At 33.0% G+C, this 19,602-nt stretch overlaps 1 protein-coding gene across 2 annotated transcripts; it reads left to right on the plus strand.

Annotated features, from left to right (window-relative positions):
• Positions 1-5,841: 5,841 nt before the first annotated feature.
• LOC142541584 (uncharacterized) lies at positions 5,842-8,457 on the plus strand. 2 transcript variants are annotated; one of them, XM_075648086.1, is made up of 3 exons: positions 5,842-7,669; positions 7,742-7,849; positions 7,965-8,457. In XM_075648086.1, exons 1-3 carry the CDS (start codon positions 7,394-7,396, stop codon positions 8,040-8,042), a joined length of 462 nt encoding a protein of 153 aa, XP_075504201.1. In that variant the 5' UTR covers positions 5,842-7,393; the 3' UTR covers positions 8,043-8,457. Both variants share the same exon structure in this region; 1 of them encodes a protein (XP_075504201.1).
• The last annotated feature ends 11,145 nt before the right edge of the window (positions 8,458-19,602 follow it).

Below are 19,602 nucleotides of genomic sequence, written 5' to 3' on the forward strand. Positions count from 1 at the left end.
TTTTACGTCCAAGGGCAAAACGGTTTTTTTACACTTAGGAAAATTCATAAACGCTTGGCAGCGTCCCGAAGGATCATAACGCATGTTAAATGATATTATATGATTTAAAATGATGATTTTGATGATAATATGTATTTTTATGATTTATGTTAAAGCTGTGCAATTTATACTGTTTAAAATGCTATTTTTGGAAAGCTGTCGTATTTTATGATTTTAAAAGAAAAGGAAAAATATTTTGAGGAATGTGAATTGACTGTGACAAAAGATATGATTTATGATATATGATTTTGTGGGGATAACGTGAGGCGAAAAGGCCCCAGAGGGAACCCATTTACGGGAAAAGGCCCCAGAGGGAACCCATGTTTGGGAAAGGGGCCCCCGAGGGAACCCATTTACGGGAAAAGACCCCAGAGGGAACCCATGTTTGGGAAAAGGCCCTCGAGAGAACCCGTCTATGGGAAAAGACCCCCGAGGGAACCCCGATGATCGTATTTCCATGGTGGAGCCTAGTGCACACCCCCATGGGCCATGTGGAGCTAAGACTGCAGTCGACCAAAGGATAAAAGCTAGTCACTTTCAAGGATCAAACTTCACCCAAAATGATATATGATTGAAAGCTTATGATAAAAATGATTTTTGTGATATATGATTTATGATGATGATTAAAGCTATTTTTAAATGATTTTTAAAGATTTATTTATGTTTAAAGTTATTTTAAAATGATTTTACTATTTATGATTTAATTATGTTTAAATGATTTTTAATGGTTTATTTATGTTCAAAAGGTTATTTTAAATAAAAATATGATTTTTAAATGCATGTGAATGTATATGTATTATTTGATATCCATGTTTAGGACGTGTTGAGTCTTTAGACTCACTATGTTTGTATGATGCAGGATTTGATGATTTTTGGAGGCGGTGACGATTGAGTCGATCGAGTGCAGCAGTACATACCCGAGGGCCTTTATGTTTTCGCACTAGCTTATTAGATTTAGGATTTTAAGATTTATGTTCGTGATTTTTATTAGAGATATTTTTATGCTTTATTTATTGATTAGTTGATCTTTTTAAAGGTCAATTTAGAAAGTTTTGGTTAGTTGATATTTTAGGATTTTGTTTTATGCACTTGAGATTTAAATTGTTAAATTAATTTATTTAGTAATTTAGAATTTATGGTTTAAAATTTAGGAAAAAAAAATTTAGGTCGTTTCAGATCCGCTCACTTGAGGTACACTTTCGGTACCTGGATATGGGGGATGCAGATCGTGTGAGGTGTGCCACTTATCTGTTTAGGGAGGACGCTTCTTTATGGTGGGAAGGAGCCGAGCATGGTGTTGACCTTGCTACACTCACTTGGGCTCAATTCAAGACAAAATTCTATGAGAAATATTTTACTGCTGATGTCAGAAATCGACTAAAGAGAGAATTTATGACTCTCCGTCAGGGAAACGCTACGGTTGCTGAATTCGTGAAGAAGTTTGATAGGGGTTGTCACTTTGTACCCTTTATTGCCAGGGACGCGGAAGAGAAACTTAGACACTTTATGGATGGCCTGCGACCTACTATACGGAATAATGTTACGATGATGCGTCCTTTAGATTATGCTACTGCAGTTACCTATGCATATCAGGCTGAGCAAGCTTTGAAGGACATTGACTTTGAGTTACAGCGTAAGAGGCAACAACACCAGAATAATAATCAGCCTAAAAGCCATATACGGGTCCTCCTAGACCTCAAGGGCCTCCAAAGCCCCAAGGTCAAGTCAAGAAGCAAGGACAGCAAAAGCCGCCACCTGCAGCACCAAAACCTGCAGAAGCACAACCATGCAAGAAGTGCAATCGACTACACTATGGGCCATGTGTGTAGGGGTACTTCTAAGTGCTTCATATGCAAGGAAGAAGGGCACAAAGCAGCTGACTGCCCAATACATTATGAGGGATATCTCAATACATTACAATACACCCCTATTTATAGCCAAATTTGGGGAGACAACCATAAATAAAATATTATTTTTTACACATAAGTCTTCATTGGTGTTCCAAGAAATTAATATTTTAATACACATCACTTTTGAAAATCTTCCCATCCGAATTTTCTTCTCCACATAAAACAAAACATGTAGATAATTGAGTTGTTTGAATTGTGGTATTTTTTTTAACCATTTGACCAAGTAATTTGAGAGATATGGTCAAAATGCTAGAGCATGGTAAAACTGCCACTTCTTTGATAACTTTATTTGTTGCTTAATTTGATCCCACTTGTGAGAAGATTTTTATCTCATGCTTGCCACTCAATATTGTAGATATTAACATCAACTTTCTACAGGTCCAAGAATCATCTTAATCCCATTTGCAACGCCAATGTTATTCTTGTTTTATCGAACCTGTAAAAATTGTAAAATTTATAATGAAACGTCTGCTTATTCGTTTTCTTAAAACGTGCTAGAAATTTTTTTTTTAAACCTCACTTAGTATCGGTCGAACCATAAAATATTTTTGACATCATTTTAAAAATAAACATCCAACTGCCATTTAAAAATCCAAAGGAAATTATTTTAAAGCATAAATCGTCACACATTTTACCAACCTAGAAACATTATTTGAAAAGTATAGCTCATACTATAACCTCTCAAAAATCTCTCATAACATAAATAAAAGACGTAAAAATATTTTTAACATAACTTGAAATCATAAATCATAACTAGTGCGGAAAACTAGCATCGGTCCTCGGGTTATGTGCACCTTCAGTCCAGCAAAGTCAACCATCAAGACCTCCATTATCATATTATCATAATCACCTGCATCAATCACACCTAGTGAGTCTAAAGACTCAACACGTCATATCCTTGATAACAAGTAATACGTAATACAGTTAACATATAACAGTGAAAAATACTTGTACTTAAAATATCATTTTCATGAAGATGCATAAACTTAAACTTAAACATTTTCGTAAACATTTTCATGATGCAGGAACTTTAAATAGAACATTTTCATTATGATGCATAAACTTTAAGCATAAACATTTTCATGACATGCATTTCACAAACCTCAACCTTTTTCCTTTTTCCTCAACATGACATGACATAAAACATTTTAACATGATCGTAAACATTTTCCTTTTCCTTTTCCTTTTCCTTTGTTGAATTCAGATCGATAATTGTGGCTTTCTTGATCATGATCATGAGGGTCGATGGATCCATCTACATGTAACCACAGTACTGGGCGGCGGGGGACACCAGCAACACTCTCACCGATCAATTGGGCCCTGGCCTATCATTATTCGAATTAGAAATACGATCGTCGGGGCTCCCTCTGGGGTCTTTTCCCATAACTGGGCTCCCTCTGGGGCCTTTTCCCCTCACGATATTCCCATTCTTCCGTTACCACAAAACCGTTACCACTTAACCGTTACCACATATTCGTAATGATGGAAACACGATCGTCGGGCTCCCACTGGGACCATCACCCTCACGACGTCGCCAACATTAACGAATAAGTCACAATCACTTCACATCCTTCAACATTTTTCATTCACATCACTTTAGAAAAATCATTAATATCATTTACATTTTCCATTTTGAAACCAAGCATGCAACACGTATTTTAAATGTCTTCTTAAATCATAAAAATTCCTTAGAAATTTAAAAATCATAATTTAATCATGAACAATTCATAAACATTTAAAGATAATCATAATTTCATAAAAACAGCATTTCGGGCACTGCCATGACCTTTACTAATTTCTCGGTGTAAAAAGACCGTTTTACCCCTGGACTCGACATTTTACGTTTTCGACTTTTTTCTTGATTTCATGACTCTAACATGTCCCAAATAATTATTTAAGCTTACATAAATTTTTTCATAATTTTATTTAGCTTAAATATTAGACTTTTTCATTTATCTTTACTTAATGGTTTTAACGGTGTTTTAAGTCCCGAAAAAAATCCCAAACTTTAATATAAAATTTCTACATTAAAAACTTAGACTTCTAATAATTATTTAAGTTTAAACCTAATTTTTCATAATTTTATAAGGCATAAAACTAGGCGTTTCAATTAACTCGTTAATTAGTGTTTCGTGCGGCGATTAAATCCCGAATAAATCTAAAACTCGTTATTTTGATCCCAAATTTTAAACATAACATTATTAGTATTTATTCTACCCTTCCAAGTCATGAGCCACACCCGTGGACTCATGGATTCAATTTTTGCTTTATTATTTTCGTTTTTGACACACTGGCGAACACACCGAGCCATCTTCCAATTTACTCGAGCCTCGCCCGAGCCACATTGAGCCAAAACCTAGCCAACCCACCTAGGGACCCTACTAATCAAGCCCAGCCCCAAAAACCCGGCCCATGCTCGCTCAAAACCTTCTGAAACTAGACTCTATTATTCTGCATGTGTGCGTGAGTTAGTACCCTTGTGTATTAGGTTCCCTTGTCAACTAGGACACCTCCAAGCCCTAACCACTCGACCCCTCACGACCCTAACCTTCCCTAGACCATGCCCAGACCAAGCCCAGACCGACCCAGCCCCTGGGCCCTGCGCACGAAACCCCTGAACCAAGCACAACAGCCTGCGCACCATGGAGCTTCCCTTGCGCTTCTGTCGTTTGGCTTGAGCCACAGCGCATCCACTTGCACCAAGCCCTGGACCGACCCCTACCCATCACCCTAGGACCCTGATGAACCACCCAGCTTGCCCCCAGACCGAGCCGCGAGCCCCTCTTCTCTCCTGAACAAATCCTGCGCGTGAATATGGGAGGAGTCCCACTTCGGGTGGACTCCTTCCCCAAGCCTAAAACTCGAACCCTAGCCACCCTAGAACCCAACCCAGCCCTAGACCGAGACCACCCCTGGCCCTGGACGAGCCCTGATTGCGCCCCACCAGCCCATGCAAAGAAACGAGCCAAGGCATCTTGCACAAGCCAACCCCACTCACGGTTCCTTCTTCTGATTTTATTCTTACGGTTTCAGTTTATTTCTCTTTCGTTTGCAGCATGTCTCGTGTGTTCTAAGACCCCTAAATTGTGTAAAAACATCCCCTCCAAGTTACCTACCATGGCAGCCCCCCTCTTGCAAAGATAACACAAGTTTTGGGACACAAAAACATGCTTTAAACTCATGTGTATGTATAAAAACGAAATTAATAAAAGAGATGGAACCGGATCCCCTACTGTGCACAGCATGATGCTGTGCACACATTGAATTTTTTTATTTTTTTTTAATTTTTCTTTTTCTTTTCTCTTTTTTTCCCTTTCTTTTCCTACTTTGTTTTCCCTCCATTTTTCTCTCTTCCACAGACATTATTCACACACTTTTATATGAAAATAGCATAAGCATTTGTTTTCATCTCGTCTTCTTTTGTCCATTTTCTTCTTTTTCTCGTTTTTCCTCTCTCACTCAATTTTATTATTATTTTTTTTTGCAGGAAATACTATAACATACAAGATTCGATTTTTTCTTCTTTTAAATGTCTAATTCTTTTTCTAATTGTTTAGCTATCGAATTTTTTATTTGATTTTGTTGGTTTCTATTTTTATGTTGCTATTGATCTGAAACAAGCCAAAAATTTTATTGATACTTTCAGATTCTTGATGGATTATAGTTCAAATATCGAATTCAAGCCTAAGATTGGTATGGAATTTGATAGTCTAGACGAGTCTTGGAAGTTTTGGGTTGAATATGGTGGGAAAACTGGATTTGGAGTTAGGAAGCATTATTTTAACAAGAACAAGAACACCGGATTTATAACTTCGTATAAATAAGTTTGTTGCAAGGAGGGTGTTCGTAAAAATGACAAAAGAGAATCATCGACACTAAATCCTCGGCTTGAGACTCGAACAAATTGTAAAGTAAGAATGGGTGTCACATTTGTGGATAGTAAATATAAAGTTAATGAGTTTATCGAAGAGCATAATCACCCACTCCATATTCAAGAAACAGTTCATATGTTGTCTTCCCAACGTAAAATTACAGAAGTTCAAGCCTATGAGATTGATTTGGCAGAGGATGTTGGGCTTAAACAAAAATCAAATTTTCAGTTGATGAGTAATCATGCAGGGGGAATAGATGGTCTTGGTTATACAATGTTGGATGCTAAAAATTATATTCGATCCAAAAGACAAAGAAGTATGGTATATGGGGAAGTTGGTTGTCTGATGCGATATTTTCAACAACAATTATCTAAAAATCCATCATTTTACCATGCTAATCAGATGGATGTGGAGGAACAGATAACAAATGTTTTTTGGGCTGATGCGAGAATGCTAATCGACTATGAGTATTTTGGTGATGTTGTGTCACTAGATATCATGTATTGTACGAACTGTGCATACCGACCACTTGCTATCTTCTCAGGTTTCAATCATCATAGAGGAGCAGTGATTTTTGGTGCAGCACTTTTGTATGATGAGACTGCATCATCATTTAAATGGTTGTTCGAAACTTTTTTAGAGGCACACAAGCAAAAAAAGCCTCTCACTATCTTCACTGATCAGGATCAAGCTATGGCAAAGGCCTTACAGGAGGTGATGCCCGAGGTATTTCATGGATTGTGCACATGGCATTTGAAGCAAAATGGCATCAAACACTTGGGAAACTTGATGAAAGATGGTTCTCATTTCTTAACTGATTTTAAGAGATGCATGTATGGCATTGACGATGAGACCCGATTCGAGGAGGCTTGGAGTGTTCTACTAGTACAATATAATATTCAAGAAAACACATGGCTGCAATCCACTTACAATATAAAGGAGAAATGGGCAGCTTGTTACATGAACAAGGCTTTCATACTTGGTATGAGAAACACACAACTCAGTGAAAGTGTCAATTCTGATATCAAGAGTTGTATGAAACCCGACTTAGATATAATGCAATTTTTTAAGCACTTCGAACAGGTCTTGGAGGAAAAGCGGTACAATGAGCTAAGATGTGAATTTGAGACACGTCAAAAATTACCGAGATTAAAGCTAGAGAGTTCTCCTATGTTGCGTCAACTTTCTGAAATTTATACCCTCACTATCTTTCATCTATTTCAAGTAGAGTTTGTTTTGTTCGCAGCTGCTTACATAAAATATAAAAATGAAACTCAACCATTATTTGAATATGTTGTCGGGCGAATTGATAAAGAAGGAGAATGGAGGGTGACATTTAATCCTAGCACAAAGATGATTTCATGTAGTTGCCGAAAATTCGAGATGACTGGATTATTGTGTTGTCATGCTGTGAAAGTATATGATGTGCAGGACGTAAAAAAACTGCCAGAGCATTATATCTTGAATAGATGGACGAGAAAAGCTAGGAGTGGGGTGGTACACGATTGTATGGGCAATGAAGTCGAAGAAGATCCCAAACGAGAAAGTACAGAATGATATAGAAAACTTTGTATGATGCTCGTAAGACTGGCAACCAAAGCCTCCGTCCACCCATCAACTTTCTCTTTGGTGCATAATTCGGTATGTGATCTAACCAAGCAAGTCATGGAAATGCGTTTGACTGAAGTGAGCCAAGACAACAATAGTGGTGTCAGGACATCATCGATAGGACCTTCTACGATACAAGCAACAGGATTCAAGAAAAGAAATGGTGTGAAAAAGTCAAGAAGGTTCAAGAGTTGGGTAGAACTTCAAGCAAAACGAAGAAAAACAAATTTGAGAGTCGAGGTAAATTAACTAATATTAATATTTTTTTGAAATAAAAATTATCTAGATTTCTTATTTTTACAATCATTGTAGGACATCGGAACACATGATGAATTACTCGTATCTTGTTCAGCACCTCCGGTACCTCATGCATGTCTTCAAACAACTGGAAGTCAATTCAATTTCACTGAATTATTAATGGTATGAACTTTAATGATATTAGAAATTTTTTAGTTGGTAAAAATTTTAAGCCAAAAAAATATTAATTCTTATATGGTAAAATTGATTTTATAATATTTATTCTTATTTAATGTAGGCACAATTTGATCATCCTCACCATTCTCTTGAAGCCATGGATTTCAATGGAGATATATCCAATAATGCTCTTGAGTAGTTTTTTATTTAAAGAATAGCCGATTAACATTGTTAGTTGAAATGAAGTTTCAAAATGTATGAATTATTTATTTTTTATGGAAATGTGGTGTTGAATTTTAGTTTTTGATATTGCATGATGGAAATGTTCTAAATTTTAATTTAAGCATTAACATGTTAATAGTTTTATATTGTTAAAAATTTTGTTCATTGGAAAAAAATTAATAATACTCATCAAATTCGAAAAAAATGATACGATTTTTCACATGTAAAAAATTAATATAGTAATTTTTAATTGCAAAATTATTAATTTAACATAAAAGAATTAAAATGTTTATATTATTTCATATAAAATTGTCCAATGTTTGTGGAAGATGGAAAAAAATGGAGGAAAATAGAAGGAAAACAAAAGAGAATAAGAGAGGAAAAAAAAGAGAAAAAAAAGAAAAATTAAAAAAAATAAAAAAAATTCAATGTGTGCGCAGCATGATGCTGTGCACAGTAGGTGATCCGGATCCTAAAAGAGATACTTTTTTTTCATGCCAACCATAATTAAATGCATATTAGGGTGTCATTGAAGAGAAAAAGAAGAATTATGGCGTGCCTTTGCGTTTTAAACGCACGATTATACGTTGACGACGTCGAAGAACGGAGCAAGACCTTGGCTTTGAACTTTATTCCTTAAGCTACCACCGAAATTTGCCTTGAGAATTTGTGTGTGTGTGTTCGTGCATGAAGTGTTTTGGAGAGGCCAAATTTCAGAAAAGTAGGCGTGACCAATGTGTCAAGGGTTTGGGAGAAATACATTTTAAATACTAATTAATTCACTAAATAAGGCTTAGGCCTAATAAGTCAACAATTAAGGCTCATTAGTTTTAATTAGAATTTAATAAAATATTATCAAAGTTTTTGTTTAAATAAATTTGTGAATTTAAGCCCGGGTTACCAAAAAGTTCGAGTTTTAGTTGAAAAACCAACACCGATAAAATTTACGTCCCGAAGTATAAAATCACCTCAAAACCCCTTATTTTCAAAAATATGAAAAACCATCAACCATATTTTAAATAATTAAAAATAATTATTTAATAAAAACATTTTCTAATTTTTCAGCCCTCGGTCTCCGTTCCTCGATCGCAACTCGAATAACCTTTAAAAATACATTTTAATGCAAGCATGTAGAAAAATATATTTTAAATATGCAAGTATGCACAACATAATTAATTCATGCAATTACAATAATTAATTAAAACAACAAATAGTTTAATAATTGCATGCATGTGGTTTACGTGGACCTTAAAATTTCCGGGGCGTTACATATAATTACACAACAACTTATATTTTATACAATTTATTATAAAACATATAATATTTTAAACATTTAATAAAACAAACTATAAATTTATATTATAAAACATTTAATTAATATACAATTTTTTTATCTTTATCACACTCCCAAACAAGCTTAGTGCTAGTCTCTAGCAATTTAAGCGTTAATAGCAACATACAACATATTTATTAATTTAAATAGAAATGTAATTAGAACTATCCAAGTGTTTAAATTAAATTTGAAAACTGTCAAAGTTATATCAAGATCAATATAATTATAATTTATGAAATAATCTGAACTAATCAATTCAAAGCTTATTTTCAGGTAGTTAAATGTACATGGCCTTCAGAAATTCCTAGTAAGAGTCTCCACTCCATATCCTTACAGGTTAATAAGTGTTTCAATTTATGGGAATGATTTCTCTCATGAAGTTGGAATACAGATAAATGCTCAGGAAAATGGTTTACAGAATGCAGACAGACAAACGAGCCAAACTAATCAAAAGATAGGAAATTCATTGATTCAAAATCCATTTGTTCTTATTATATATTTTTTCCTGATTTTTTTTACATCATGGAATCAGACTAAGTTTATGCTTCTTGACCACATATTTATTTAATTTGTACAATATATTTCTCTCTTTCTTTCTTCTTTTTTTTTTATTTTTTTTATTTTTATTTTTATGAGAGATAAGTGAGTCGCAACATATAATTTAAAAATTACATAGATCTTCAACATCTTTCATTTTTTTTCTTTTTTTCTTTTTTCCAGGAAATATCAAATTTTTTTTTCAAAATAAGAACTCAAGATCTAAACAATAGATAGTCTCTCTCATGATCAATAAAGGCTCGTAAGCTGTTTTCTCAATCCTCTCCACTTACTCACAAAATATGTGTGAGTTTAAAAATTTTAGGCACTCTTATCAGATATATCTTGGGCCATATACTTTAATAACTGATTTTATCACAATGGTTAGTCATTCAAAAGGATTACATAAATCATATTTTTATAGTGATCAAAATATTAAAATTGACTTTTTTTTCAAATAAAAATTTAAACATCCTTAGATAGATTATTACAATTTTTAATCTAAACCTTTCAAACATGTAATGTATGATATTTTTGCAAAAATTACTAAGATACAAACAATAAACATGTTTTTATTTTAAAATAATTTTTAAAATAATATATATATATATATATTTTAGTTTGTTCTCCCCCAATCAGAATATGACATTGTCCCTAATGTCAAAATAACTATTAATAAAGAGTACATAATGAAAGAGATATCACCTGGAATTTTATTGAAGATAACAAACTGAAACAAATGCAAACCAATCCACGATTTTTGAATCAATGATCCAACTTTCTTTTCATACTACTTGATTGCGACCAATTGATATTTGTTATCATCGGATCAGGCTTATGAACAAAAGCTTCCAAATCATCAATTAATTGGTTGGCAGTCGAAGCACAGATGAGCATCCGTCGTGAATTTTCTGAAATGAAATTCTGTTCCACAGCTTTATCAAGAAATGCCAACAAACTGTCATAATAATTATTGATATTCAACAAGCCCACAGGTTTATTATGGATATTAAGTTGTGCCCAAGAAACAGTGTGAAAAATTTCTTCTAATGTACCAAAACCACCTGGTAGTGTGATAAAAGAATCAGAATTTTCAATCATTTTGGTGATTCTTTCATACATAGAAGAAACTTTTAATTCCTCCTCAATCGTAACACCTGTAATATTTCCTTCAGCTAAAGCTGTAGGAATAATACCCAAAACCTGACTACCTCCAAGATGAGCAGATGTTGTAACAGATCCCATTAACCCAATATTACCTCCCTCATATACCAAGTAATTTTTTCTCTCAGCCAATATCTTTCCAAGATTATTCGCTGCTTCTACAAATACTTCATCTTTTTCCAGGACTCGACCCACAAAATACACAAATATTTTTCAATGTTTGTGCAGAGGATCCAACCATGTTTTTACTTTCTTTTTGGTCTGCGAAAATAGAGAGAAAGATGAGAGATTTTATAGGGGTAATATGTTATCATAACAAAACTATGGGTCATAGCTATAAGCAGAATAAACAGTAAAAACAATAATGATACACATGCATATAAACAGTAGTGTGATTGTGGCTCACAATTTTCCTCTGCTTTTAGGTCCAGAAACGGCTTCAACGCCTTCTATGAGTCGAAGATATGCTTCCCATCCTATTTTTTATAAATTGGCAAACATGGTCTTTTTTATTCGGATTCCCAAGACTATGACGCTCATCTTGAAATTGTTTCCATAAATGGAGAAGTTCAATATGCACATGTCCAATAGAATGCGTCTCAAGAGTCAATAAGATGTTATCTAAAGACTCCTTACTCAGCCCATTCTTAATGAAACCAATTTTATCTTCTCTGTTATTGGAAACACATCCCAAAGATCTGCATCGTTTGTCACAAGTCCATCTTGCACACTTCTGACAAACCTCTAACCTTTTGGCCCTTCGTTTTTTCGCATAAGTGCTTTTTCCTAATCCAGGCAAATACCGAATGAGCAATGATTGTGGAACTTCTCCTCCTAATCGGACCTTAGCTTCTGTTACAAGACGAATATCTTCTGGAATTCCTTTTTGCATAAGCAATCTCAATCTTTCACAGCTACCTGCATAAATTTTTCTTAGAACATTTTCAGAAATAGAGGGAAAATATTTACAAATTTTTGAGAAATTTTCATCCATTTTGAAAAGAAAATAAATGATTTTTTTTTTGTATCAGCAATTGTGGGAAACTGATTTAACCGACTATGAGAGTTCCGGAGTACCTTATCCGCCATTTAACTGGGAAAATAAAAAGATTAAGGAAATCTGAAATAAAAACAAACAAAATTAAATGCAACATAAAAATTTAAGGATCAGAAAGGGAAATAAACTCTTCTTGAAAGATTTCATTTTCTAAAAATGGTTTAAGCCTTTGTCCATTTACTTTAAAAACATCACCATTTTTAGGATTTTCAATATCCACAGCTCCATAAGGATACACATGTTTTACAACGTATAGGCCTGTCCATCTTGATCTTAATTTTCCTAGGAATATGTGAAGTCGAGAATTATAAAGCAAAACTTTTTTACCAATCTCAAAAGATTTTCTAAGAATTGTTTTATCATGAAATGATCTGATTTTTGCTTTATAAATCCTTGAATTCTCATACGCGTCATTTTTGAGTTCATCAAGTTCATTAAGTTGCAATTCACGCAATTTGTTGGCATCATCCATGCTTGAATTTAAAGTTTTGATCGCCCAATAAGCTTTATGTTCCAATTCCACAAGCAAATGACAATGTTTTCCATAAACCAACCTATAGGGAGACATATTCAATGATGTTTTAAAAGCTGTTCGATATGCCCAAAGTGCATCATTAAGTCGCAGAGACCAATCTTTTCTATTTGAGTTAACAGTTTTTTCCAAAATTTGCTTTATTTCCCTATTAGCTAATTCAACTTGTCCATTTGTTTGAGGATGATAAGGAGTAGTTACTTTGTGAGTAATACCATATTTTTTCATTAATGAAGCAAATGATTTATTAACAAAGTGAGTTCCCCCATCACTTATCATGGCTCGAGGAATTCCAAATCTACTAAAAATATTTTCTTTCAAAAATTTGATGACGATTTTATGATCATTTGTTCGACATGAAATTGCCTCTATCCATTTGGAAACATAATCAACTGCAACTAAAATATACAAGTATCCAAACGACGGTAGAAAAGGTCCCATAAAATCAATTCCCCAACAGTCAAAGATTTCAATTTCAATGATAGGATTCAAAGACATCATGTTTCTTTTTGAAATCGCACCCAAATTTTGACAATTTTCACAGATCTTGCAGATTTCGTGGGTGTCTTTAAACAAAGTGGGCCAATAAAATCCACACTGCAAGATTTTTGCAGCCGTTTTCTTTGAAGAAAAATGTCCTTCGCATGCTTCTGAATCACAAAATTTAATGACACTACTTACCTCATTGTCGAGTATGCAATGTCGAAAAATTTGATCTGGACAATACTTGAACAGATACGGATCATCCCAATAAAAGTTTTTTACCTCATTCAAAAATTTTCTTTTATCTTGGGAACTTTCATTGCGGTGGCATTTTTCCTGTCACAAGAAAATTTACTATGTTAGCAAACCAAGGTGTAGTAGTAACTTAAAATAGATGTTCATCAGGAAAATTATCGTTAATTGGCGTCATTTCACAAGATGATCCTGTTACTAGTCTCGATAAATGATCGGCTACGACATTTTCGGTTCCTTTTTTATCTTTGATCACAATGTCAAATTCTTGGAGCAACAAAATCCATCGTATCAGTCGTGGCTTTGCATCCTGTTTGGTCAACAAATATCTAATAGCAGAATGATCAGTACACACAATAGTCGTTGATCCAATCAAATAAGAACGAAATTTATCTAATGCAAATATTACAGCAAGTAGTTCTTTTTTAGTTGTGGAGTAATTCATTTGAGCATTGTTTAAAGTTCTACTTCCATAATATATCACGTAAGGCTTACCGTTTCTTCTTTGACCCAGTACTGCACCGACTGCATAATCATTCGCGTCGCACATGATTTGAAATGGTAAAGACCAATCAGAAGGTTGCATGATAGGAGCTGATGTTAAATGTCGAACGATTTTATCAAAAGCATTTTGACATTCTTGAGTCCACTCAAATGCAATGTCTTTTGTTAAGAGGTTACAAATGGGTTTAGAGATTGAACTAAAGTCTTTTATAAACCTCCTATAAAATCCAGCATGTCCCAAAAATGAGCGAATTTCTTTAATGGTTTTTGGAGGGGGTAAATTGGCAATGACATCAAATTTGGCTTTATCAACTTCAATTCCATGAGATGACACGACATGTGCCAAAACAATCCCAGAAGTAATCATGTAATGACATTTTTCTCAATTTAAAATAATATCTTTTTCCTCGCATCTTTTTAAAACTTTTTTCAAATTTTCAAGACAATTATCAAATGTATTCCCAAAAACAGTTAAATCATCTATGAAAATCTCCAAACAATTTTCAACCATGTCGCTAAAAATGCTTAGCATACATCTTTGAAATGTTGCTCGGGCATTGCATAATCCAAATGACATCCTTCTAAATGAAAATGTTCCAAAAGATCATGTGAATGTAGTTTTATCTTGATCTTCGAGTGCAATGAGAATTTTATAATAACCTGAATATCCATCAAGAAAACAGTAGTATGGATGACCTACTACTTTTTCTAAAATTTGATCCAAAAATGGTAATGGAAAATGATCTTTTCTAGTGGCGTCATTTAATTTTCTATAATCAATACACATCCGCCAACTAGATGGGACTCGACTTGTTAACAATTCACCTTTTTCATTTTTTATCAGTGTGATGCCAGATTTTTTTGGAACTACTTGTGTTGGGCTTACCCACTTACTATCAGAAATAGGGTAGATAATCCCAACATCAAGTAGTTTGAGAACTTCGGTTTTCACAACATCTTTCATGTGTGGATTTAATCTCCTTTGTGGTTGTTGAGATGTTTTTGCATTTTCTTCTAAATGAATTTTTTGAGTGTAAATTAGTGGATTAATTCCCTTGAGATTTTTTAGTGTCCAACCAATTGCATTTTTATGTCTTTTAAGCATATGAAGTAATTTACCTTCTTGATCACTTGCTAGTTTGGAAGAAATTACCACCGGATATGTTTCATCTTCTCCAAGAAATGCATACTTCAATTCTTCTGGCAAGGTTTTTAACTCCAATATGGGTGGTTCGTCTTTGTTCTCATATTTTGCCTCAAATTCTTTCTCTGATCTTGGTAACGAGTGATACTTGATAAAATCATCAAGATCAATTTCAATATTTTCTTTAACAGTTTCAATTGAACAAATATCTAATTGATCACGAGTATTCCCTTCTTGAATGTTTTCTTCCACAAGAGTTTCAATAAGATTTTCATCTTCACTTTCGTCTCTTTTGTCATGTGGTTTCTTACAAAGATTAAAAACATTAATCTCCAAGGTCATGTTACCAAATGACAACTTCATTATTCCATTCCTGCAATTTTTAAGAGCATTAGAAGTTGCTAAAAATGGACGACCCAGAATTACAGGAATTGGATTACAAGCTTCGATAGGTTGTGTATCTAAAACTATGAAATCGACAGGATATCCAAAGTTATCTACTTGGACCAACACGTCTTCTACTATACCTCTTGGCACTTTAACAGATCTATCGGCAAGTAAAAGTGTTACCGAAGTAGATTTTAACTCGCCTAGATTGAGTTCTTGATAAACTGAATATGGAAGTAAATTCACACTAGCTCCAAGATCAAGCAAGGCTTTCTTAATCTTTCGTTCTCCAATAATACATGAAATAGTAGGACAACCAGGGTCTTTGTATTTCAAAGTATTATTATTTTGAATCATTGCACTTACTTGTTCGGCTAAAAATGCTTTCTTTTTCACATTCAATTTTCTTTTCACAGTGTACAAGTCTTTCAAAAATTTGGCATATGATGGTACCTGTTTTATTGCATCTAATAAAGAATATTAACTTTTACTTGTTTAAAAATATCATATATATCATAATTCAAATTTGATTTTTTTGTATTTTTCAATGCATGAGGGAATGGTGGTGACACTGTCTGTTGAACCTCCTCTTCGCAAGTTATGGGTTCCACATCCTTACCCTTTGGAGTTGATTTATCATCATCTTCACAAGGTTCAAGAATGGATTTTTCCACAACCTTACCACTTCGAAGGGTAATAACAGATTTTACCTGATCGATCAGTTGAGTTCCAGAAGTTCTAGTTTGTGACTGATGATCCTTGGGATTATGCTGTGGTTCTGAAGGAAATTTACCTTTTTCATGAACATTAAGTGCAGATGCAAATTTAGCAAGAGTATCTTTCAAATCTGTCATGGTTTGAGCAGTTTGAGTATTGATATACTCTTGCTTTGCAATAAAAGAATTCAATAAATCTTCCAAATTCCTTTTAGGTGGAGGAACATAAGGTGCATAACTTTGGAAATTTTGTTGATTTTGGAAATTTGGTTGTGAAAATTGTGCAGCATTATCATTCCTCCAACTAAAATTTGGATGATTTCGCCAACCTGGATTGTAATTTTGAGAAAATGGTTCAAAATTTGGCATTTTGAAATTGTTCAAAACATTGACTTGTTCATGGAGACATTCTTTAAAAGAGGGCAAAGTGGGACAATCTTTTGTAGAATGATCACTTGTATCACAGATGTGACACGCAATTTCTTGAATAGATTTTAATTGACTAATTTTTTTCAATTCAAGTGCCTCAACTTTTCTTGCCAAAGAGGTAAATCTAGCTTGAAGATCATGTTCATCTTTGAGGGTGTACATACCTCCACCAGATGTGGGAGATTGAATCTTGTTTGATGGTTCGATTTTAACTATAGTGTCCCAATTTTGAGCATTTTCAGTTAATGAATCGAGATACTCAATTTCCTCGTTTGGATCTTTATCTTCAAATGTTCCATTACACATAAATTCAACAATTTGCCTATCTTTAGGTGTTAAACCTTCATAAAATTGAGAAACAACTCTCCAAATTTCAAAACCATGATGTGGACAAAGATTAATCAATTCTTTGTATCTATCCCAACACTGATAAAGAGTTTCTCCTTGTTTTTGAGTGAAAGTGATTATTTGCCTTTTGAAAAAATTTGTTCTATGAAATGGAAAAACTTTTTCAAAAATTGTTGTTGCAATTCATCCCAAGTTCGAATAGATCCCGATCTAAGATTTTGTAGCCAAGTTTTAGCTTTATCTTTTAAAGAAAAAGGAAAAAGCTTAAGTCAAATAATGTTCATGCTACAATTTAGATCATTATATGTGTTGCACACTTCTTCAAACTCTCGTAAATTCATGTATGGATTTTCAGAATCTAAGCCATGAAAATTGGGTAAAAGTTGGATAATACCAGGCTTAAAATTGAAATGAGATGCATCAGGGGGAAAAACTAGACATGAAGGTGCACTAGTACGTGTAGGATTCATGTGATCTCTAAGTGTTCTTCGTCTATCATGATCATGTTGAGATTGAATTTCATCTTCATTTTCTTGGATGGGTTCTTCCGCCATGTTTTGTAAAAATAAAGGGTTATTATGAGTCGACCACTAAGTGTACGTGACCAAATGCTCATGCAAATGCAATTGCAAAAGAATAAAAACACACAAAAGCAATAAAAATTCAAATAAAGAAAAATAAACTATAAACAAAATTAAATAGACTTGAAATTAAATTATACTTCCCCGGCAACGGCGCCAAAAACTTGTTGCGACTTTGATTGTTGCACTCCCAAGAGCAGGTTGTCCACAAGTAGTATAATTCGGTGAGTCCGAATATCGTATCCACAGGGAAGCTAAGGTAATTACAAGTCCACTAGAATGTCTTTTTGTTTTTGTTTTGGTTTTTTTTTCTTTTAATTGTTTGAATCTTTAATTGGTAATTTTTAATTGTTCAAATTTTAATTTAAGTAGTTGAGATTAAAGGATCCACTCTTGGTATTTTAATAAAGTTAACATTAATGATTATTATTGAAATCCGCTTAATAAAATGGTTCCAATATATATTAAATAATCATATTTATATTATGTTATATATTATTATCTTATAAGTATATAATATATACCAAAACTTGTAACTGTTGTCAAGTATTTATTGTGCTATATATATATTTGTAAACACTAAATCAAGGTTCCCATTTTAAATAGTTTGTAAAACCAAACAAACATTTAAATGGTACCAAGAAATTAATATTATGATATTAATATATAATAAATCAAGGCATCTACTTTAGATGGTTGGTAAAACAAAATAAACATTTAAATGGTACTAAGAAATTAATATTATGATATATTCATATATAATAAATCAAGGCATCCACTTTAAATGGTTGGTAATACCAAACTAACATTTAAATGGTTTCAAGAAATTAATATTATGATATAATCATATATAATAAATCAAGGCATCTACTTTAAATGGTTGGTAATACAAATTAACATTTAAATGGTTCCAAGAATTTAGTGTAACATATAGCAACAATAAATCAAAACTCCCATTTATAAGTAGGGTATAATAATACTTAAAAAAATAAATATAACATAAACAATAAATAACGATTAAATAATATAAAACATAGATTCTTACCTTTTAATAACCTTATTATCATGCTAAGAATTTCACCTTTTCATCTCAACTTTGGGAAGTTAGCTACTCATTATTCAAAGTGTAAAACTTTGAATATGAATTTAACATGCTAATTATATTTAAATGAAGAAATAAAGGAAAAACAAAGAGAGAAATATTATGAACTAATAGGTTTGTTCATAAAATGAGGAATATCTCAATACATTACAATACACCCCTATTTATAGCATAATTTGGGGAGATAACCACAAATAAAATATTATTTTTTACACATAAGTCTTCATTGGTGTTCCAAGAAATTAATATTTTAATACACATCACTTTTGAAAATCTTCCCATCCGAATTTTCTTCTCCACATAAAAAAAAACATGTAGATAATTGAGTTGTTTGAATTGTGGTATTTTTTTTAACCATTTGACCAAGTAATTTGAGAGATATGGTCAAAATGCTAGAGCATAGTAAAACTGCCACTTCTTTGGTAACTTTATTTGTTGCTTAATTTGATCCCACTTGTGAGAAGATTTTTATCTCATGCTTGCCACCAATATTGTAGATATTAACATCAACTTTCTACAGGTTTAAGAATCATCTTAATCCTATTTGCAACGCCAAGGTTATTCTTGTTTTATCGAACCTGTAAAAATAATAAAACTTATAATTACACAACAACTTATATTTTATACAATTTATTATAAAACATATAATATTTAAACATTTAATAAAACAAAAACTATAAATTTATATTATAAAACATTTAATTAATATACAATTTTTTATCTTTATCAGGAACTACTGGTTTTATACTAACTACTACTTTAAACTATCTTCAAGTTTTTATTCACGCGATCTACTGGTTTTGACTATCATCACCACAATTAAATTAAGTCTATCACTCTTACAAGCCAATGATCCATGCTCATATTACATTACTCATCATAATCTCGATCGACGATCCAATATCATCGATGTGACAATTTCAACTTGTTTGTTATTATGATGCACACTTTAATTTCAAGATCACCAA

Source organism: Primulina tabacum, chromosome 4 (assembly GCF_025594145.1).
Source record: "Primulina tabacum isolate GXHZ01 chromosome 4, ASM2559414v2, whole genome shotgun sequence".
In the NCBI taxonomy this organism is placed as follows: Eukaryota; Viridiplantae; Streptophyta; class Magnoliopsida; order Lamiales; family Gesneriaceae; genus Primulina; species Primulina tabacum.